This window comes from Danio rerio, chromosome 22, assembly GCF_049306965.1.
Source record: "Danio rerio strain Tuebingen ecotype United States chromosome 22, GRCz12tu, whole genome shotgun sequence".
Lineage (NCBI taxonomy): Eukaryota > Metazoa > Chordata > Actinopteri > Cypriniformes > Danionidae > Danio > Danio rerio.
Window position 1 is genome coordinate 10,538,850 of NC_133197.1, and position 24,583 is coordinate 10,563,432.

The 24,583-nt window shown below is 36.4% G+C and overlaps 1 protein-coding gene and 1 long non-coding RNA gene across 8 annotated transcripts in view; one reads left to right on the top strand and one right to left on the bottom strand.

The window, feature by feature from the left end:
* arhgef18b (rho/rac guanine nucleotide exchange factor (GEF) 18b) overlaps positions 1–24,583 on the bottom strand; it is a 105,303-nt gene that overhangs the window by 75,417 nt on the left and 5,303 nt on the right. For 2 of the 6 annotated variants that reach the window (XR_012397774.1, XM_073937357.1), the window contains exon 1: positions 2,200–2,372. Coding sequence is in view for 4 of the 6 variants with exons in the window: in XM_068216436.2 (XP_068072537.1) it covers positions 7,845–8,046; positions 9,618–9,729; positions 9,827–9,904; positions 10,818–10,862; positions 12,081–12,132; positions 13,954–14,086; positions 15,043–15,193; positions 15,718–16,154; positions 16,490–16,611; positions 22,296–22,365 (1,402 nt within the window). In the remaining 2 variants the exon portion in view is untranslated. Of the gene's footprint in view, positions 1–2,199; positions 2,373–7,844; positions 8,047–9,617; positions 9,730–9,826; positions 9,905–10,817; positions 10,863–12,080; positions 12,133–13,953; positions 14,087–15,042; positions 15,194–15,717; positions 16,155–16,489; positions 16,612–22,295; positions 22,393–24,583 lie in introns of those variants that run through there. The other 4 variants (XM_068216436.2, XM_073937355.1, XM_068216437.2 and 1 more) reach the window with 4 other exon arrangements.
* On the top strand, positions 1,763–24,169 carry LOC141380176 (uncharacterized). 2 transcript variants are annotated; one of them, XR_012397775.1, is made up of 5 exons: positions 1,763–2,115; positions 11,890–11,981; positions 12,103–12,189; positions 15,054–16,356; positions 16,501–17,630. It is a non-coding gene; the product is annotated as an uncharacterized lncRNA (long non-coding RNA). The 2 variants fall into 2 exon arrangements; XR_012397776.1 differs by lacking the exons at positions 15,054–16,356; positions 16,501–17,630 and adding an exon at positions 22,307–24,169.

The window sequence follows — 24,583 nt, forward strand, 5'->3', positions numbered from 1 at the left end:
AGTCTCCCTGTTGACCTGTGATTCTCTTTAAATCTAAAACTATATTAAAACGTATAATGATGGTTTTAATGATGGTTTTCGGAAACGAATCCCAAAACAACCCAGCAGCCAAACCAACTGGAGCATCTAATCAACCTCACAACAACCTGCTAAAACACTCCAGTACCCAATTAACAACCAGAAGGGCCCATAATGGTACCTCAAAAGTACTTTCTGGGTACGTTTGGGCACTAATATGCACCTTTGAAATGTCACTGTGGACTCTATGGGTACAAATATGTATCTTTTAAAAAGGTACCGCCCCAGTAACAGCTCCTGTACCTTTACTTCTGACACTGTAGTAAACACAAAACAACCAAGTAGAACATCCTGGTAACCAGATAACACCCAGCCAGGACACCCTAGAAACCATATAACAACCAAACATGACACCCTTGCAACCACTCAACAACTGGTGAGAGGTAACAAAGACAACAACCAACCAGGACACCCTAGTAACCACTCATCAACCAGGCGAAACACCATAGAAACCATATAACAATTAAACGGCACACACTAGTAAGAAATCATCAGCCAACTAGAATACCAAAGAGACCAGAAAACAACCAGAGGCCCTAGTAACCACTCACCAACTAGACAGAACACCAGCAACACATAATAACCATCCGAAGCCAGAACACCAAAGAAACCAGAACGGGCACTAGTAACCACTCAGCAACCAGTCAGAACACCAGAAACGACATTGCAGCCATCTAAAATAACCTAGCAACTATGTGGAACACCGTAGCAATCACATAACAACCAGCTAAAACACCCAAGTAAACAGACAAAACAACCAGTCCAAACACTATAGAAACCATATAACAACCAAACAAGACATCCTTGCAACCATTCAACAACCAGCGAGAGGCAGCAAAGACAACAACCAACCAGGAAAGCCTAGTAAACCCACTTATCAGCCAGCCGGAACACCACCGAAACAAGATAATAAACAAACAGAACACAATGGCAACCATTAATCAACCAGCCAGAACACCATAACAATGAAAACAAATAACCAGGACACCCTAGTAACCACTAACCAACAGGCCAGGACACCCCAGCAACAACACAGGATCCACATAGGGCGCCCTAGAAAAACTTTATGGGGGCAACTTGACATCCTAGTAAACATATAACAACCAAGTAGAACACCCTGGTAACCAGATAACAGCCAGCCAGTACACCAAAGAAACCATATAACAACCAAACAAGACACCCTTGCAACCACTCAACAACCAGCGAGAGGTAGCAAAGACAACAACCAACCAGGACACCCTAGTAACCACTTATCAACCAGCCGGAACACCATAGAAACAAGATAACAAACAAACAGAACACACTAGTAACCAATCACCAACAAATCTGAACATCAAGGAAACCAGATAATAACCAAAAGGGCGCTAGTAACCACTCACCAACTAGCCAGAACACCAGCAACCACATAACAATCCAGAGCCAGAACACCAAAGAAACCAGATAACAACCAAGCGGGCACTAGTAACCACTCAGCAACCAGTCAGAACACTAGCAACTACATTGCAGCCATTTAAAACAACCTAGCAACAATTTAGCAACTACCCAAAACCCCCTAGCAACCACATAACCATCATAGCAACCAGATGACAACAAAACATGACAACCGAGCAAACAACAACATAAACAACAACATAACAAAGATAACAAATGACACCCTAGCAACCAATTACTAACGAGCCAGAACACCCTAGCAACCTCACAGTAACCCCGTAGGGCGCCATAGAAATGCTTTCTGAGAACAACTCGACGTCATGATTGTTTATGGCGTCTTATATGCATCTTCTTTTCTCATGTTTACTCTTCTTTCTGAACACAATTATCTCATTGGCTCGCAGTTCTACAAATGACCGGCTGTTCTACACTCAGCGGTAGGAGTTTGCCTGAAGTCCTCCGCAACAGTGACCCGATTTAGTAGCCAATGAAAATAAACACAACGGACATCTGACCTCTAATTTACAGAGCCTCAGCAAAACCCTCACACAGTTCTCAGGGAAAGAGTGCAGAAAGCGGACACTGACCCGCGTGTGCGGCAGAAAGGTTTGTGGAGAGTTTGAGCGTGTTTTAGCCGCTCTGTGTTTATTAGCTCTGTTAGCAAACACCTGTTGCACTTAACGAACTCACCGTTTATGATGCCGTTACGCAGGTTACGAGCGCATCACCGTAAGTATCAGTCCGGTTACAGTGGCAGACGCTTAAAAACACGATACTCATCATTTGGCAACCCTTATATAAACAAAAAGACAGCGCTAATAGCGAATGCTGGATGTGGATTGACTGACTGGACTGTCCGAACTGCGCCGCGCAGCATTGTGGGACATCAGGCACATTCCACAGGCGACTCCACAGTTAAAGAGACAGGCGCGAGTTTCACTGGATAGAGGATCAGCGAAGGAGAGAGAACTGCTCTCATGGTGTATTTGTGTGTTTGGATGAAATATTTAACGGATTTTGTATATTTTGATTAAATATATTAATATATATTTGTTTCTATAATTTTTTAAATATAATTTCTAAATTTTTTTGCCTTTAGTCCCTTTATTAATCTGAGGTCACCACAGCGGAATGAACCGCCAACTTATCCAGCATATGTTTTACGCAGCGGATGCCCTTCCAGCCTCAACCCATCTCTGGGAAATATTTTTAATTAATGAATTTATAAATTATTTAAATTTAATTATTTTAAAACTCCAAACAGGCGAGGCAGTGGCGCAGTAGGTAGTGCTGTAGCCTCACAGCAAGAAGGTCGCTGGTTCAAACCTTGGCTCAATTGGCGTTTCTGTGTGGAGTTTGCATGTTCTCCCTGCCTTCGCGTGGGTTTCCTCCGGGTGCTCCGGTTTCCCCCCACAGTCCAAAGACATGCGGTACAGGTGAATTGGGTAGGCTAAATTGTCCGTAGTGTATAGTGTGTGTGTGAATGTGTGTGTGGATGTTTCCCAGAGATGGGTTGCCGCTGGAAGGGCATCCGCTGCGTAAAAACTTGCTGGATAAGTTGGATAAGCCGACAAGAAAATGAATGAATGAATAAAACTCCAAACAGTCTATGAAAATAAAAAAATTAATGTTAAATACATGCATATATATTATATATAATAGATTAAGCAATGTTTGTTAATTCATAATTAAAAATGTTAATATTGTTTTAATAAATCAATATTAAATTAATAATAAATTAATACAACTTATTAACTAATTAATATTAAAAAAATACACACAGATACAATTATCAAATTATACTATAACATTTTTATTTATATTTTTTTATTATCTATTTACAATAAAAATGAGAGCCAACTGTTTGCTGTTTTAAATTTGGGATTATTAATAAAAAATAAAACGAAAACTGTCCATCTATTTCTAATTCCATTTATCCACCTAATGCAGATCACATTTAAATAAATGTAGTTTAAATAAATAAAAATCAATAAATAAATAAAGTATTGTATTGTTTTTGGCATTTATTTTGCAAATAAAAAACATGCATATATTTGATATAACAATAATAATAATAATAATAATAATAATAATAATAATAATATTATTATTAATGTTACTATTATTATTATTATTGTTTATTATTATTATTTTTATTATTAAAAAATAACATTCTTGTTTTTATTATTATTGTTGTTACTATTATTATTATTATTGTTTTTATTATTATTATTAAAAATAATATTATTGTTTTTATTGTTGTTGTTGTTATTATTAATATTAATATTATTATCAAATCTTGTTGCTTTTCATCTCACACACTTCCAAATTAAGCTTTCCGTAATTTTACCTCGCTGATTCCTCTAACTAAAAAAATATGTAAGCATATAACTGTCGAGTGCAGTATTTCTCACAGTAGGTCACGTCATGTATCCTGTAATAAACCTGTACTGCCGAATGTCTGTTTCACACCAATTCAAACACTGTCACAGAGATTTCCTCCTCTGAAACCTCAAGTCTGAGCAAATACATCAGCATGACTTGTTTAATAAGCAGTGTCACGCAAAAAGACATACTGTACATTAGATTCCTCCAGTGCCACCAAACAGCCTTAAATTTACAGTTGGTACAGGACGATTGTCTTTCTGTTACTATGAATAAACACACGAGTCACTTTAAAAACATCCACACCGCACTGAAGGAGAAAAATATAGAATAGATGACTTCATGTAGACAAAAATGTATCACGTCCATTTAAAAACATTGCTATTTGATATAGCATGGTCAAATAATAAACCGTAATACAGGAATGGGTGGTGTAGTTAAAATATTAGACCGTGACAAACTAATGACCTATAGCAACACTTCTGTTTCTCCTTTTTTTTTGCAAGTAAACGTCAAAGGCTTCTTATAATAGGGAAACAAACAATCAAGAAATGAACTCATGGTTTCAAAATGAACAGCATCTTTTATTTACTAAAATAACTTCACTCAAAGTCACTTCAGACGTTAAACACCTGTGTACTTTCCAATTAAAGTCCTGAGGATTTTACTAGTGACTGTTAAAGGGACAGATTACCAATTAATAACAGATTTGTTCATGTTAAAGTCTGCCTGAAAACGAAATTGACAATGTTTATTGTGCTAATGCTCAGGGGCGCAACTACACATGTACTGAGGGGTATGCTATCCCCCCAACACCACCACCCCAACTATTTTTTTTATAATAGGCAAATGATAAAATTTTCCATGAATATATTAAAGATATTTTTCTCCTCATCAACATGATTCAAACAAATACATTTGCAGTTCTGAACACAACTGAAATGGCATGAAGTAGTACATTAAGCATGCTAAGAAACAAATAATTTCTTCTCAGTTTTTTTTTCCTCACTAAATGATTATAGCACCTTGACGTGCCTTGCTTCTGTACCTTTTGCGCATTTGCGAAAACAAAATGATAGATATGGGAGTCCTAAAGGGCAAAAGAACAAAAAATGCAGTCACTTCTCATTTGAAAGATGTAAGGTCTGCCTTTGCATTAACAATTGACTGAAACTGCTATTGCACCTCTCACAAAGTTAAACTGCCTGAAATGTTCTATTTTATCAAAATGTTATGGGCAAACTTTTTTGTAATTAAAATTAAAATAGTTTTGAGCACAAAAATTTACCAAAAGGCCTGCTGTATCAATATGAGACATAATAAATTTATAAAAAACATCTACATAGTATAAAAATAAATCTTGATAGACAGATTAATAAACCATTCAGTTCCAACAAAAGTGAATATTCATTTGTTAATGTGTCAGATTTAACAGGGTTAAGAATCATTATAGTCAAATAAAGTTCATATAGGGGAATGTCTTAATCCAAATATTATTTTCTATTTTATCTGAAATATATGAAATATAACATACATTTTGTGTGATCCCTCCTATTTTGGCAAAATAATAATTAATTAATATTTAATAAAGAAAAAAATATTGATCAATTATAACTTTTGACCCCAGACAGTTTATTTTGATAAAAATTTTAAGTTACATCTACATGTACACTTTGCACTTGGCTGTGTGACTGCATGTTATTGTGTTAAATGATATTGAATTAAAACGTGTGCCAACGTATGCAACTCATGGTGTGATTTTTTATTGAATAAAATACTATGTTAAACTCAAAATAAACTATTCAACTAAACAAAAAAAAATATTAACAAAACATATTTATTTATTTTTATTATTTGAAGCTTTTAATAAGGATAATTCTAATAAAAATATTTTTGTCACAATGGCGCCCCCTCCACGTGTGGCTCCCCTATGCGGCGCACATACTGCATACCCCCTTTTTGCGCCCTACTAGCGCTAGGGGTGTGACGAGACGCTTACTCCACGAGATAAAGATGAAATATGTAATATTATATATATATTGTATTCAACTGAAAAAAAAAATCATAAAATGCTAAACTAATTCACCCTCACGCTCCATCATAACATCACAACGCACAATACAACTTTTCACCTCCCTGTCTCACAAGATCTCGTCACAGCCCTAGCTAGCGCACACTGTTAGTCTTAAAACAAACAATTGTAATCCCAATGAAATAAACTTTCTGTTTTAGTAATATTTATTCAAAGTTTGAACGTTTGCTTCTGCTCTGGACTGACTGTCCATCTCTCATGATGTCAGTCGGACGGATTGGGTGGGAAAAGCTTACCCATGTCCACTCCAACTATTAGTTTGCTGCGAGTGAAAGATAAGAGGAGGAGCGCAAAAATAAAAAACCGCCCCCTACTCAATATTATATTTCAGTTGGAAATCGGTCATCATACTGAAATAAAACCACTATAACCACAAATAATATATATTTTAAATAAATAGATAAATAAGTGTACTGGCAGCTTTTTGTACTAGACTTTACATGATCAATCCAGATGATTTATTGTTTTAAAACACGAAAATGTCAGGAAATGTACAACTTTTGACCATTTCTAAAGAACTTTTTTTTGTAATTTTTTTTCTTTTACAAATTATTTTCATAACCCATTTTTGAACTTTTTACATCAACAGGTCTAATGCAAAAGCATCTAATGCATCTAATGCAAAAGCATAAATAAACAGAAACCCCTAATGTGAATCATAAGCTACAGGCAACTGTTAATAAAATTTAGGAGATTGTTTCTGCCACAGATTATTACAATATTTAGATATTACTTTCTTATAAGTGCAACCTAACATCCTACAATTCTAATATTGTGTAGCTTGCAAGTTACACAGTAAAAACTGCTACAAATGATGTCAGAATTTTCAGAAAGCAAACTCGCATTTTAGAAATAAACTCATAGTTCTGAGGGGAAAAAACATTAGAATTGCTGGTTAGAATCTCAAGAATTGGAGAAAAAATATAGATTTTTATGAATTGAACAATGTTTCAGAACAGCAAGTAATAAAATAAAGACTACTCTAAAAAATGCTTGGTTATTTTAACCTAATTCTGGCTGTAATACGGACTACACTAACTGCTGGTTTAATTTTTAAATAATTAAATTAATAGGACCAAATTTAACCCAATGTTTGGGTTAGTCCATATTTTACCCAATTTGGGTTGAAATAACCCAGCATTTAACAGAGTACCTGAGTGTACCTGAGCAACTATTAATCTAAAGTAATCTGAAGTTTGGAAATCTGAACTCTTTCGAACAGTCATAAGTCATCATAATTCTATTTGTTTTTCTTCACAATTCCAAATTTAAACCTCACAATTCATATTATTTTCATTTGAACCACGGGAAAAAAAATAAAAAATCAGTATTGTGAGCTAAAAAGTCGCAATTAAATGTATTTATTTATTCATTTATTTGAATTCTTTGGCAGAAATAGTACTAGAAACTTGTACTAATCTCCACCCATGTCAATTAAAAAAATTATCCGAATATTAATTAAAAAAATTAAATAACCTTTTTAGTTCTACATGCAAAAAAAATGTAATGACATCGCAGCGCATCCTCTTTTAAACATCCACAGTCACCATGCAACCTGATAAGATCAAACTAGTTCATGTGTCCGCGGACCCACAGCACAAAGCACGTTGCAAAACAGCCAAAACACAAGCGCGTCACATGACAGAACGAGTCACTTGGTCAAGCAGATGACACTTTATCAGAGCTTGAAATCAAACAAAAGGCCGTGAGAGATGCATATGGCCCTTAACATCGAGAAAGCCTGGTGTTTACAGTGGCATGCACTGTGGTGGCAGAAAAACGGCGTGTGTAGTATTGGTGGCAGGGCAGATGCACGTGTGCACAGGTGTTTATGTGTTTGTGTGTGTGTGAGACTCACTCAAACACTGCAAGCCATGCTTCCTCTGCAGGGTTTTGCTGCACAGTGTACATGTGGCGCAGCTGGAGAAAGATCCGGGCACGAGCTGGTGGCCGCTGACGCTGCGCCGGCGCACTTTCACACGCTCGCTCAACTCTTTCTCTCTATCCTTTTCTCTCTCTCTGCCCTTTTCTTTGTGCTGCTCCTTCTCACGATTCTTACCCTGGAAACAGATAAAGATAGGTGTAGCATTAGCAATTAGCTACAACAACAGACTCACAGATTTAGAAAAATGTAAACAAACCCAAATCAAGCTATAATTTGTACTACAATATTGTACTACAATATAACTAGATAACAATATTCATCAAGACCAACGTAGATGTTTCACATGTAAAAAGTACTATAGTCATTTATAGTAAATATTACAGTGCTTTTGAACCATACTACAGCAATGTATTATATACTGTAGTGCAGGGATCACCAAACTTGTTCCTGGAGGGCTGGTGTCCTGCAGATTTTAGCTCCAACGCTAATCAAACACACCTGAACAAGCTAAGCAAGGTCTTACTAGATATACTTGAAACATCCAGGCAGGTGTGTTGAAGCAAGTTGGAGCTAAATCCTGCAGGAACACCGGCACTCCAGGACCGAGATTGTTGACCCCTGCTGTAGTATTTACAACACTTTGGTAATGAATGCTGCAGCATACTGTAGTAATAACTATAATCAACTGATCAACTGTTTTAATTACTGTAGTATTCTTTATATGTAGTATATACCCTATAATATACCCCAAAATACTCTATAATATAGCCTAAACTACAGTAATTTGTTTATATTACTTTAGTTGTTGTATTAGCAACTATAGAATTAGCAGAATAGATTAACTGTGCTTTACTATTCATCAAAACACAATATAGTACTATTTACTTTAAATTTAGTTTCTAGCATGTTCTTACAGATTGCTAAAATGCTGTAAGTTGATCCTAACATGATTTAGCAATGTTTTAACAACTTCCTGATATTTTTGTTAGTGTTTTTACACTTTGCTAACATCCTTCATTATTTTGCTTGCATGTTATGGCATGTTTCTAACATGTTGCAGCACGTTAGCATGTTCTAACATAATGCTAGCATGTTTTAACATGTTCTAAACAAGATTTAGTGTGTTACTTTAACTTCCTGGCATTTGTTCTTTATGTTGCAAAGATGTTTTTACACTTTGATAACATTTCATCATTTTGCTAGCATGTTATTGCATGTTTCTAACATGTTGTGGCATTGTAGTATGTTCTAACATAATGCTAGCAAGTTTTAACTTGTTTTGAACAAGATTTAGCATGCTGCTACTATGTTTTAACAATCTGCTAGCTTGCTTTTACTGCTGTTGCAAATTTATAGCAAGTTGTAACACATCACTACTATGTTTTAGCATGTTGCTAGTTTGTTCTAACAATTTGCTGGCATAATAATGTGACTTCGACAGTTCTTCTTGAGACTTGAGTAATAAAATATATTTTATTGATAATAAATTTTAAGCTATATGACCAAAATAAACAAAAAAATCCTGTATAAAATGATCAATTGCCAACTAATAAAGAAATGCCTCTTTGTTTGTTAAAAGAACAAGTCAAAACTTCCCCATAGCCTGAATGAGCAAGTTTATAGTCTCTCTGTTTTCAACAATAGAGGAAGTTGCAGTGACACTAAAGTTACAGCATAGTTCTGCAGAAATGGACATGAATATACTCCCAAGGCTGAGAGACAGTGAGAATCAGTGTGTTTGATTACTTTGTCTTTGTTGAAGGATCCGGTCATGCGGTTCCTCAGTGAACTCAGAGTCCGCTTGACTTTGGTGCCTCTTTCTGGACGCTCTGGCCGATCCTCCTCTTCCTCGTCATTTCTATAAACAAAGATACACCAATCCATTTTAACATTAAAATGTTTTTTAGAAGCAAAAATGTGCAATCCAAATACAAGAAAGAACGTCAAAGACTTACTCATGGGCCAGAAACTCATACCATGTGAAGTTCCCAGTCACCTCTTTTCTGTCAGTGCTTGAATTTCTGCGTTTCGCCCTGAAGAAAATACAGTATTATCAAGATCAGGATTAATCATTAAATATCTCCACTGAAAACATTTATTACCTGGGTATGTTCAAATTGGAATATTAACATACTATTTTGTAGTGTGCAGCATGTGAATATATGAAACCTTGTTTATGCCATAGAATTAAAAAACATTTGTTTAAAAAGATTATTTATTTTTATTTTTCTCATATCTGTAAGTTTTATTGACACAATTATGATTTTTTCCCCCCATCAAAGTTGTACTTTTATGCAATACATTCAAATCAATTCTCAGTCAACATCCTAAAATATCTCAAAAAGTTGACCTTACCAGAATTGTGTGTTTTCATTTTATAATTTTGACACTTCCTGGGAGTTTCTGAGCTTATGACTTATTTAATTTGATCATCATTTTGTTTTTCAAATTAAACTATTTTACATCAAATATAAACATTTACTACAATTAAACATGCAGGATAATGGGATGATGTGACTACGCACATACTATTGTATATTATCATGTAACTTCCGAAGAAGTTATGTTTTTTTTTACACCAAGTATGCATTAAGCAGTCTGTTAGTATTCCATTTTGAACATAGCCTGCTGTTAGAAGCGTCAGCTACTGTGCAAAGGTTTCATGACCTTGTTTAAGCACGCTCTGGTTTATCATGCAGCTTTTAGAGATAAACAAGGGCATCCTAACCAGAAAGAAAAACCTCATCAGGCTTATAAAAATACAGCAAGACTGTTAAACGCTGAAATAAAATACATCACAAAACGCACAAACATGTTTAAGACAGCCAAGTGACAAACAATGCTTTCTATTTCTGGCCGGCAAACCAAACGTGGGCCAGTGGCGCTCGTGTTAGCGCTGTTAGTTTGTAGGAGGGCATGACAGGCTCCTTCACACTGTTTACTTACCCATGATACTGCTTAAGCTCCTGTAGAACTTTCTGTACCATCAGCCTGAGACAAACAAGACACTGAGGCTAAGTATGTGTGGCAGTAGGAGGGCACATGGTGGGCCGCTGTCCAAATAAAACCATCAGCGCAAAATCTACTGCCAACGGTGGCTCAATGGTGGGCTAGAATCAAATCACCCACGACTTTTCCTCAGCTTAAACCACAAAAAACACGCAGAAATGCAACAACAACCACAAAAACTGTTGCTCAGGGATTGGTAAATTAGGTTGGCTAGTTATGCTAGTGCTAATGTTATGCTAGTGTGCTCCTAAAAGTTCAAATACAAATTATGTGTATTTTAAAGAAAACAGATGACAGTGACATAATCTTGCACTACACTCTTGTCCAATCAAAAACTCTCTAAAATGAGAATGCCCCTCCCCCAATAGAAGGTGCAGCTGACTACTAGATAGCAAGTGGTTTATGGCTGTAAATTAGCTAAAAAATATTGGCAGTCCTATGACAGGAAATAGATAAGCATAGGACTGAAGTATTATTTTTTTCTCAAACAATTGTTGCAGCATGTTCTAACACAGTTGAGAACCACAGTGTTAAACAGGCTAACATGCTAGCAACATAATGAAACATGTTAGCAAAATATAGAAACATGATAACAACACGGGAAGCTAGCTAGCGTTTTTGTCATACTATAACATACTTGCAACCTGCTGAATCATTTAAGAACATGCTGCAACATGTTTTAAACATGGAAAGAACATGCTAACACATTAGTAGCATGATAACAAAATGATTAAGGTTTCAAGATTCTACTGTTTTACATTCAAAAAAGTAACATTCAATCTTGTTAAAATACTAGCAACCTTTTTAAACATAAAAATACCATAGTAATGTATAGTAAATACTACATTTTACTACTACAAAGTAATTTACAATTCTATTTAGCACACTATTTACAAATGAGAAAGGCCTCAAGGGATTCATCATAAACAGGCGATGCTAATACAAAGTTGCTAATACGTTTAGCATTCATACAGTGATAAGGAAGTGTCTAATTTGTGTTTGATCCCAGCATCAGATTATTAAGACAGAACAGACTTGCTGCCCCAGCTATTCCAGGAAGCCATCACTGAAGATTCTTGATTTGTCTTGACCGATTCCAAGGTCAGTAATCCTTCAGTATTACATAACTTCACGAACTCAAAACAATCTTGTGATAGCTACTACAGTACTCGTTAGCAAAACATGAATGTGGAGACTTACACGTGACTCCGTCCCTCTCCAGACTGCAGCCCCTCTTCAGACTCATGCTTTTCTGGAATCCCAAAGCAAGAAGAAGATTGGATGATACATTCAAAATTTAAACACAGAGGTATTTAAATAGTACTTTGAGGGTTAAGTTTCATAACAACATATATGATTATTAGATCACACTTTATTTAAAGGTGTAATTCTAGCTATTAACAAAACAGTAACTAAGGCCATGTACATGGATATTTTTATTAACAGTTTTCCCTGCTTTAAAAAAAAAACTTTGTCCAGATGAAAACGCCTGAACACACAGCAATTCATGTTAAGGGCATGCCGAACCAACAGGTGGCGATAATGACACTTTTATGCTGGGTTCTTTCCAAAAAGGGAATTAAGTATTTTCATGAGTAAACCACATACAAGTCAATGCAAACATGACAACTGTTACAATCGCTGGAGAACCACAATTCTGCCACCAAGTGAACTAGAAATTCCATCAAACCTTTATGCCTATACCTGTTCCGGCTCACCTTTGATAAAAAAAACACACAGCTGAAGCTGTTCAGGACTAATCAAATGGGCTATAAAGACAGCACGCGCACACACACACACATTGTTGCTGAGATTTGTTCTACCTGTAGCATTATGAATAGTTTCTCCTTGCCGTGTTTTGATTCTTTGCTTTGTTTGTTGATTTTTGATTTTAGCCGCCTGTACAGATCTCTTTCCTGGTTTTGACTACTCTTTTAAATTGCCCTTTTTGATTCTGTTTGCTCCTGTGATCGACCCTTGCCTCCTTGAAAATTCTTTGTCTAAATAAAGACAGAAAAGTTTCAGTTTCAGTCACCCGATACTCCGTTTTCATGTGGACAAACAGCAAAAACGTTTAGAAAAAAGTCCATGTGTTTGTGTGGACGGGCCCTACACCTTTTAGCTCAATAAACTACTAACTTGCTGCTTGCTAATAGTTAGTAAGGTAGTAGTTGGGTTTAGGTATTGCTGGCAGCTAGCTCTTTGCAACTTTCACATTGTCGCCCACTGAAGCTAAGCAGGGCTGCACCTGGTCATATGGGAGACCTCATGGGAAAAACTAGGTTGCTGTTGGAAGTGGTGTTATTGAGGCCAACAGTGGGTGCTCAGCCTGTGGTCTGTGTGAGTCCTAATGCCCCAGTATAGTGAAGGGGACTCTATACTGCTCAGTGAGCGCCGTCTTTCGAATGAGACATTAATCCGACTCTCTGTGGTCATTATAAAAATTCTAGGATGTCCTTCGAAAAAGAATAGGGGTTTAATTTCTGAATTTGCCCACTGGCCTCTGTCCATCATAGCCTCCTAACAATCACCATATTATAATTGGCTTCATCACTCCTCTCCACCAATCAGCTGTTGTGTGGTGTGCGGTCATCTAGGTGGATGTTGCACACTGGTGGTGGATGAGGACATTCCCCCCAATGTGTAAAGCGTTTTGAATGTCTAGAAAACCGCTACATAAATGTAAGGAATTATTAATTATGGTTATTATTGGTTAGGATTATACTTTGTAAGTACTAATAAACTACTACAACTACTACTACTACTAAGTACTAATAAACAGACAATATCAAGTTACACAATATATCAACACATATATTAACACAATAGCAGCTAATAACCCAGTAGCAAACAGTTTGTATTGGTACTGTACTGAAACTAGTGTTACCAATTTTTTGAGTTTCTCTTACTGGTTTCATTTCTGTTTCCCCGAAGGAGAAACATATTGCGGCTTTTGATCCTAGAATTCCTTCTCAAAAAATAACATTTGATTTATTTGTCAGCTTTAGCCCATGAGAACGCAACTCTTCCTGACCACAGTTTTCCCCCTAATTGGAGAATCTTTTTCACTCACCTCCGGCCTCTCTGGCAGCCTGCTTGGAAGTCTCCAGTATGCGGGATACTCTTTCAGCTTGCGATTTTTCATCAGTCGCCAGAATCTCAGATCTGGAATAAATGGTCTTTGTTGGTGTGGACGGCTGCTGTCGCTAAAAACAAAACATGTCAAAATGTTAAAGGAGTAGAAATAAAGTAATTTATTAGCCTATAATTTACTCACCCTCAAGTCATCCTTGTATTTTGACTTATGATTTTATTCTGACTCTTCCAAGCTGTATAATGATGTAGGATAGTGACTCTTATTTTGACGCTTCCAAAAACGCATAAATTCATCAGCAAACTAACCCATACACTAGTAAGTTTAACGTATGTCTTATAAAGCTGAATGATGTGTTTACATAAAATGGGTAGAGGTGGCATTGTGCGAATAACATATTGTATAATGGGTAACACTTTACAATAAGGTTCATTAGTTAATGCATTAACTAACATAAACTAATCATGAACAACACTTGTACAGTATTTATTAATCATATTTGAACATTTACTAATGCATTAATAAGATTTAAGTCCATGCTTGTTAACATTAGTTAATGCACTATGAGTTAACATGAACTAACAATGAACAACTGTATTTTTATTAACTAACGTTTATTAAGGTGAATAATTACTGCAGTAAATGTATTGTTCAATGTTTGTTCATGTTAGTAAATGCATTACTTAACATTTACTAATGAACCTTATTGTAAAGTGTGACCGTATAATGTTATACAGTAACACCAAGCCAACTCATTTCCTTGTTTGTCAATGTCCTCTGTGGTAAAAAAAAACTGTGTGGTAAGTGTGCAAGACATGTCTATTTTCTGAGCTTCTGAGGATAGATTGAGGGTAAGTAAATTATGGGGTCATTTCAATTTTTTGGTGAACTATTCCGACTTCCTATTTAACTTTAACAGTATCTACAGGGGTATCCAACTCTGTTCCTGGAGCATTAGCTTCCTTGCAACCCCAGTAAGCTCTGCAGGACAGTAGCCCTCCAGAATGAGTGCCTTGCTCTGCTTATACTAAAATACTGTTTTCATCATACTTGACTAAGGATAGTTACTTGTGTTTTAGGACTTTCACTTTCAACAGCACTGGTTGCTTCTTCCACTGAACTTTCGGAGAAGGAGGATGATGGTAAAAGGGAACTTTTGGCCAGACACTGGACTTCTCTTTCCCCATCGCTGTCAATTCCGGCAGTGTCTAAGCTGAACCTACACACATAACCATGCAATGTTTACATTGGTGTGATCCAAACAGACAACATGCACTCAAACATGAAAGTCTTTACAAACTGACATCTTGCATATGCATTGTACATTTGTAGAAAGGTGTAGGTGCAAGAGCAAACAAACACACAACAATGGTGGAGTATGTGGTAGTGTTGTTGTTGCTTAAGGGTTTGGTAATGCTTCATTAACAAAGTCTGGATTTACTTCACATTACAACCAAAAGGTGCATCTTGGACAACCCGGCAAATTCTATATACACATCAGCACCGATCCACCAGGTGGTACATTATCACTTCCTTACAGATACTGCTGATAAAAAATTGACCGAATTCTGGCATGGTATGCGTAATACATCATTGATTTATAGAATGTCTAAACCGTTTTTTTTTTAAGTGCAAGAGAAAAACTTTTTTGGCTACATCATTGTCGTGTAAATGTAGCCTTAGAAATTTAAAATGTGTCCAACCACTTTAACTCTTTAGGACTACTGAAAAAGTGAGTCATACCTTCTTCCAAGGTCAATCGGAGACACTGGACATTCCCAGCTGTGCCTACGAGATGTGGACATTGATCTAACCAATATAGGAAAGGTATCCATGTCTGAGTCCTCATCTTGGTCCGACGGCGGATAATCCTGAGACTCTGAGGTTTTGACAGCAATCAAGCGATCCATGCTGGAAATCAAAGTGTGGTCTATCTGCAAAAGTTGCTGGGTGTCTGACTCTGTGAAATCCTGGTCGGATTCGCTTTCTGGTGTCGACAGAAGAGGTATCAAAGAAGTAGGACTCTTGTTGGGTGCGTTCAAGGCTGTAGGTTGTGTGTTTGGTGGCTCGGTTGATCCGAGTTGCAGGTCTCTGAAATATTCTGAATCTCTCAGGGAAGGGCAGAGGTCTAAAAGGTCCTCCTCACTGCTGCACTCGTCACTCTCAGCCAAGAAGTTCCTCTGAGAAAAGAAAACCCAAATACAGCTGACTTTCTCACAACATGACTAATAATGTGACGTGAAGTCAGATTCAGGCTAGTGTCATTGAACCGAAAGTGGATACAGCCAGTTGAACTTCTTGTGTGATAAACTTATAAGTGATGACACATTTATCCAATACAGCGTACTTGTTCCAAGGACAAAACCACACTGAGGAAGCAAGGTAAAGAACCTTGATCAAGGTTTCAAGATTCTATTGCTTTACATTCAATCTCACTCTGCTCTTAGTAATTGTTTTGGGGGATTGTGTATCATCCTCATCATCTCAATTTGGGGTTTAATTTATGGAGTCTTACCTTCTCCTCAGGAGAACTGCTGAAGAAGACGTCTTCTGGAATGGAGGCCGGGGACAAGGAAGAGGAAGAGCTGGGCGCTGAGACTGGGATACGAACTTGAGTGCATGGCTTGCAATCTGAAGCTGAAACACAAATCGTTTCACAATGAATTAAGCAAGAGATATTATCCACAACTGCGACTGGCAGTGTTGCCTTTACTGAGGCATCTTATCAAAAGGATCAGACAAAACAAATTAAGTGTGACATTCTGGATATCTAATTACATCATATCTCCGATGTTTATCCGTAAAGATTGTTACAGCAATAGTAGAGATACTGTTCTGCCAGACGTTATCAGTGGCTTTCAATAACTTCAGAATATTACATCAACACACAGATGGAGTCAGTAGAAGTTGGAAACGTTTCGCTGTAAACAGAAGATCTTAATCTGATGCACGATGGAAGCACTAGTTTACAGAGGCAAAACTCGGGGTTGTATTTGATTCAACCTACAGCCTGATGCCTAGGAAAACTTTTAGATAGTTCAACTAAAACTGAAAATGTTCTCATTATTTACTCTCCTTAAGTGGTCCCAAACCTTCCTCTGTTGAACATTTAACTTCTTTTGAGTAAATTATGACAGAAGGTTTTGTTGTTGTGGGTGAACCATCCCTTTAAGGTTGTTCAGAAAGCCATATAAGACCTAATGCATCTAAAGAACCAAGGAATGCTGAACCAATATGGATGCATTGGTCTATTTTGGGAATAGCAAAGAAACTCTCAAGAACATTCCTTAAATGTTAAATTATGACACATACATATTGTGTGACTGCTGAATTCATCTTTCTATACTTCAGTGTACCTGTCCACTTGTAATTATGACGATGATATATGTACCGTGAGAAACCCCAGAAACCAAAGTCCAAGCCACAATATTCCTGCTTCACCGACTGCCTATCCTTAAACGATGGATGAAAAGAGCAATAGAGCATTTACTAGTGTAAATCATCTGGGCTTTAGAGGAACAACAGAGTCTGAGTGCAGTAAGGTTGTTTGTATCTGAATCAGACATGCGATATGTAAACCATAAGAGCACTATGATGCTTGTCATCTTCAAATATCCTTTTATGGCTGCCCCTTTCTCACCATATGCTCCAACATGAACACTTAAACAAAGGGGCCTCTCAGCGTTTACAAGGGTTACTGTAGGTCTACCGCAGAAAACATGTTTTTTTTTACACATTTCAAGGTGTGTGCACATCATCTATCCATCCATCCATCCATCCATCCATCCATCCATCCATCCATCCATCCATCTATAAACTATATCAATCCATTCATCTATCCATCCATATACAAAACATTTCTCTATCTATCTATCTATCTATCTATCTATCTATCTATCTATCTATCTATCTATCTATCTATCTATCTATCTATCTATCTATCTATCTATCTATCTATCTATCTATCTATCTATCTATCTATCTATCTATCTATCTATCTATCTATCTATCTATCTATCCAAAGCAAAGTGTATCTGTCTGTCTGTCCGTCCATCCATTTATCTATATAATATATTCATTCATCTACCCATCCATCCATATGCAAATCCACCCAAATGCAAAGTATATCCACCCATCCCTCCATTCATCTACAAGCAAAATATATCCATCCAGCCACCCACTAATCCATCCATCCATCTACATGCAAAGTATATCCATCTATCACTAAGCAACGTATATTTGTATGTTTGACCATCCATCTATATGCAAACTATATCTGTCTGTCCGTCCATCCATCTATATAATATATCTATCTATCCATCCATCTATATGCAAAGTATATCCAACCATCCATCTACAAGCAAAGTATATCCATCCATCCAGCCACCCACCAACCCATCTATCTACATGAAATTATATTTATTCATCCACCCATCTATCCATATGGAAATGATATCCATCTATCTCCAAGCAAAGTATATCCATTCACCCATCCTTCTATCCATTCATTCATTCATCCAGCCAGCTACCCACCAACCCATCCATCCATCCATCCATATGCAAATCCACATAGATGCAAAGTATATCCATTCATCCCCCCATCCATCTACAAGCAAAATATATCCATCCAGCCAACCAACCCATCCATTCACCTATCTATATGGAAAGTATATCCATCCATCCATCCATCCATCCATCCATCCATCCATCCATCCATTTATCCATCTATCTATCACGAAGCAAAGTATATATGTTTGTCTGTCCGTCCGTTCATCCATCCAACTATCTATATAGTATACCTTTGCATACATCCATCCATCCATCCATCCATCCATCCATCCTTATGCAAATCCATCCGTATGCAAAGTATATCCACCCATCCCTCTATCCATCTACGAGCAAAATATATTCATCCAGCCACTCAGCAATCAATCCATCCATCTATCTATATGGAAAGTATATCCATCCATCCATCCATCCATCCATCCATCCATCCATCCATCCATCCATCCATCCAACCATCCATCCATCCATCCATCCATCCATCCATCCATCCATCCATCCACCTATCTATCTATCTATCTATCTATCTATCTATCTATCTATCTATCTATCTATCTATCTATCTATCTATCTATCTATCTATCTATCTATCTATCTATCTATCTATCTATCTATCTATCTATCTATCTATCTATCTATCTATCTATCTATCTATCTATCTGTCACTAAGCAAAGTATATATGTTTGTCTGACCATTCGTCCATCCATCTATATAGTATATCTTTGCATCCATCTATCCATCGATTCATCCATCCATCCATCCATCCATCCATCCATCCGTCCGTCCGTCCGTCCGTCCGTCCGTCCGTCCATCCATCCATCCATCCATATGCAAATCCATCCATATGCAAAGTATATCCACCCATCCCTCCATCAATCTACAAGCAAAATATATCCATCCAGCCACCCAACCCATCCATCCATCCATACAGAAAGTATATCCATCAATCCATCTATCTATCACTAAGCAAAGTATATATGTTTGTCTGTCCATCCATCCACCCATCTATATAGTATATTTTTGCATCCATCTATCCATCGATTCATCCATCCATCCATATGCAAATCCATCCATATGCAAAGTATATCCATCCATCCATCCATCTACAAGCAAAATATATCCATCCAGGCACCCACCACCCCATTTATCCACCCATCCATCATCCATCCATCCATCCATATGCAAAGTACATCCATCCATCTATCACTACACAAAGTATATATCTCTATCTGTCTATCTGTCCATTCATCCATCTATCCATATAGTATGTCCATCCATCCATCCATCCATCCATCCATCCATCCATCCATTTATCCATCCACATGTAAATTATATTCATCCATTTCACTATTTGTAGTACAGTATTTAATGTAATCTCGTGTTCTCTATAAAGTACAGCACAGACAGCTGAAGATATGACAAGGCAGCAATAAACATTCCTGCACATTGAAACTCTCATCACTTGTTAGAGCGCCAAACTCTCTGTTGGCATCTAAATATACACACACCGTATTATTCCTTGTAGAGTGCAGTGGCGAAGGACAGTAGTGAGTGACACAATCACAGAGAGAGAAAGAAAGAAGTGTGAAGATGTGGTTTAGTGAGTGTCAGGTCATGAACACATTATACATATAACAGTCCGGTGCTGTGGACAGACTGCAGCTGCATGAACATCAATGCGACCACAAGCAAACACTGCCCTGTAACGCCTATTTATAGAGCAAGAAACAACCACCACACCAGATACACACGACTGATTCTCTCCACTTCACAAAGCACAATAAACAACACCCAACGTGCTTTCAATGCTGACAGAGACACAAATACTGTTCTTTTTTATGTGAGCTTGAAATCTACAGCTTTATTCTTTGTGGTTTCACGACCACAGCGTTTATGTATTGAAATTTAAACAAAAAGTTTAAAGGCACTCATATTATTTGATTATAATCTTAATAAAACTGCTTGTGACATTTTGGAAACCTTTTCTTCCCATGATCGGTACTTTTTAAGGGTTATGGTTTAAGGAAAAATCTTTATGAAATATTATATGTTTTTGTCATATATTGTGCACTGTAAAAAAAAATTATAAATTAGCAGATTTCCACACTACAGTTTCTCACAACGCAAACAAATTAAGAAAACGCGCTGCATTTTCTTACAATGCAAACAATTTACGAAAATGAGCTGCATTTTCTTACAACACAAATAAATTTACGAAAACATGCTGCATTTTCTCACACAACAGAAATGTTCTAAGGGTAACTAAGGGATGCTGCTGTGCTGTAACTATTGCTCAGTGAAATTGTAGGTGATCTTTGAAAGATGTTTTTTATTTTTTTTTATTGTAACATCCTGATTCCCTTGACTTTTGTATTTTATAAGCCTAAATAACCTTAACCTAAATAGCCAGGTGCGTCATGTTTTAGAGTCTCCTTGAAATATTTCTGTTGTGTTGTGAAAAAAATGTTTCGCAAGAAATGCGTTTTCGTAAAATGTTTGCGTTGTGAAAAAAAGCAGCACGTTTTATTAATTTGTTTTCTTTGTGAGAAAACGCAGCACGTTTTATTTATTTGTTTACATTGTGAGAAAATGCGGCACGATTTAACAATGTGTTTGCGTTGTGAAAAAATGCAGCGCATTTTACTAATTTGTTTACGTTGTGAGAAAATGCAGCATGTTTTATCAAAGTTTTGTGTTGTGAGTAAATGCAGCGCGTTTTTTACAAATGAGTTTGTGTTGTAAGGAAATGCAGCACATTTTATGCAGCATGTTTTATTAATATGTTTACGTTGTGAGAAAATGCAGCGCATTTTTACAAATCTGTTTGTGTTGTAAGGATTTGCAGCAGGTGTGCTGTTGAACGGATGAAGATCTTTTCTCAATATTTTTGTAATTGCATATGTTTTCTTAAATTGCAGCATGTTAAGCTCTCTCAGCCACCATAGTTTAGCCCTCCTTGGCTGAAATACTTTTATTTTAATTATTATATTTATATTATTAGATTTTTTAAAAATTTCTAAAGAACAAACCACACTGTAAAAAAAGTTGACTCCAGGCAACAAACTTCAGGACATTTTCGAGTTTACTCAACTTAAACTGAGTCAAGTGCAGTAATTGGGTAGGGTCATCTCAAAAACGTCCTAAAGATTGTTGCCTTAAAATTTTAAGTTGTCAACTTTTTTTTATATAGTGCCATGTTGTCCAATCACTTGCTTTTAAATGCCACTTTAAGACAAAAATCTTGCAAAATAACTATTTGCCAATATGGCAAATACAAAAAAAAATAAAAATAAATAAATAAAAATCTGTTATTTTAAATATTATGCCTCAAAATTTGTTAAAACAATCTAATCTCCAAAATATTAGAAAATTACATAAAATAGAAGGACTGATAATTTAGTTTTAACCAAATACGCAATTATTCTATTTATGTAAAACTAATATCTAAAAAATACAAATTAAAAAACTTTCAATCATTTAAGTAATCTCTTATTAAAAATTATTTTTAGAGTTAAAAAATGATTTAAACGTCTTATTATATTAAGCTATATTCTATTAAATGCTGTATATAACTAAATTACATATTAATTTACTGTTACTATTAATTTCATGTATATTCAACATAAAGTGTACAGCACATGGTAAAGAGAAGAAGAAAAAGTATGACCATGATTTTTGGGATTACAAGTAAAGTGTAAAGCACAATAAAATAGCAGAAAGATACCAAAATCCTGAAAGACGCATCTGTCTTCTCTACCTCTTTTGAAGGACCATCGCTTCATCCAGGAGAAAGAGGGCCAGGAGTTGTGGAGAGGTGGATCTGCCATGAGGACGAGCTCTGAGTCTCTCCGGTGCTCAATGAGATTTTAGGAGAACCACCAGAGTCCCAGAGTCAGATAAGAGGAGGAACCACGGCGGATTAAACCAACATATGATTCAAAGTCAAGAGGCGCAGCAGAGGGGCAAGCAAGAGAGAGAGGAGAGAGAGAGGCACCACTGGAAGTAATGTGGAGGAATTGTATCATCAGAGGCCTCAGGTATTAGTTTTTCTTTAGCCTGTATGTCATCTTTTTACATTTTTTTTTTTGGCATTTTGCCTTTATTTGACAGTAGAAAGACAGGAAGTGAAATGGTTAAAAGAGAGGGGGATTGGTTCAAGAGATGATATTCGAACTCAGGACACCCGTAGTTCTGTTGCTCTATATGTATCAGTGCACTAACCACTGGGCTATCCTGCCAACTGTATGACGTCTTTTTACTTTAAAAATGCCAGTAGCTACTAGTTTCCATTCAAGAATGGAAATTAGACTTACAAAGCAGCTTTTGTCTATAAATATTCCAGGAAATGTGCCCTCATCTCCGACATTTGAATGCTGTTTAGTCAGTGTTTTTAAGTCAGGGTATTGTCGCTTTGTTTCTGGCTGTAAGAGTATTTAAGATTCAACCATATATTTTTAGACTATGGTGGAAAAACACAGAAGTTGGTTTGTTGAAACGTTCTCGAAGATCCTCGAAATAATTTAAGTAGCTACGTTTCTATCCAAAGATGCGAATTAGACTTGTGCACAAAACAGGATTATTGCATAAAACATTAGTGTAAAATGCAGCGTTTCCATGCGATGAGTCAAAGAAAACAAAACACTTTCTGATAAACTAAAAACTAATGAAGTCTGCACTGTGCGCTCAAAGTTTTTACAATTTTGGGTGTGTTAATCTAGTTAATAATATCATACAAGAGAATTCACACTTGTTAATTATTTTATATAGCTTTAATTTACATTCCAGGGTGATACAAAGCACAGAGTTTCAGCACAATGCCTTCCTCAGCGCGTCAAAGTTTAACAATTGCGAAACGACCTTCTGAAGGCAGTTATCAAAAAGCTAATGAAGCCTGCTCTGCGCACTCGCAGTTTTAAAAAAAATTTGTGCGTTAGTCTTGTTAATAATATCATTCAGAAGATTCGTACTCGATAAAATAATTATTTTATATAGCTTTATTCCTTAGTGTGTCAACGTTTATCATATGCGAACCGCGACTATCTAAAGGCAGTTATCAAAAAGCTAATGAAGCCCGCACAGTGCGCTCGCGGTTTTTATAATTTTTGGTGCGTTAGTCCTGTTAATAATATCATTCAGAAGATTCGTACGCGATAAAATAATTACTTTATATAGCTTTATTTCTCAATGAGTCAACGTTTACCGAATGTGAATCACGATTATCTGAAGGCGGTTATCAAAAAGCTAATGAAGCCTGCACTGCATTCTCGCAGTTTTTACAGTTTTGGTGCATTAGTCTTGTTAATAGTATCATTCAGAAGATTCACACTCAATAAAATAATTACTTTATTCCTCAGTGTGTCAACACTTAACGAATGCGAATCATGACCTTCTGAAGGCAATTATCAAAAAGCTAATGAAGTCTGCACTGCACGATTGCGTTTTTTTAATATTTTTGGTGCATTAGTCTAGTTAAAAATTTCATTCAAAAGATTTGCACTCGTTAAATAATTACTTTATATAGCTGTATTTTACACAAAACACAGACGTTTCAGCAGAATGCCATCATCGGTGTGACAATGATTAACAAATTGTGCGAATTGTTGGAAATTGTGCGAACTGAAAGCAATTATCAAAAAGAAAAATCGAATTTGCAGTAGTTCAATTACAGTAGAAGAACTTGTGCTTCATGCAAATATATATACCCCCTTATTAACGATAGGCTGTTAAACAAACAGAAACAGTTGAAAGTGATGACATCAGTTATATGCAAATAGACGTATGATGTAATCTAATGACATCTAGCGGATTTTTGGGCAGAGCTTAGCAACTTTTCATTGAAAATAGTTGGCAACACTGGCTGTATAGATCTACACAGATCTGCGTTTGCAGCAGAGCGACAGCAAACTAAAGTCACTGCTAGTGAATGAGGCATTAGACTTGTGCTCAAAACTGGAATATCATGTAAAACATTTACGAAGAAAACAGCGTTTCCATTTGATGAGTCAAAGAAGACAAAATCATCACTTCCTGATAAACTGCTCCAGT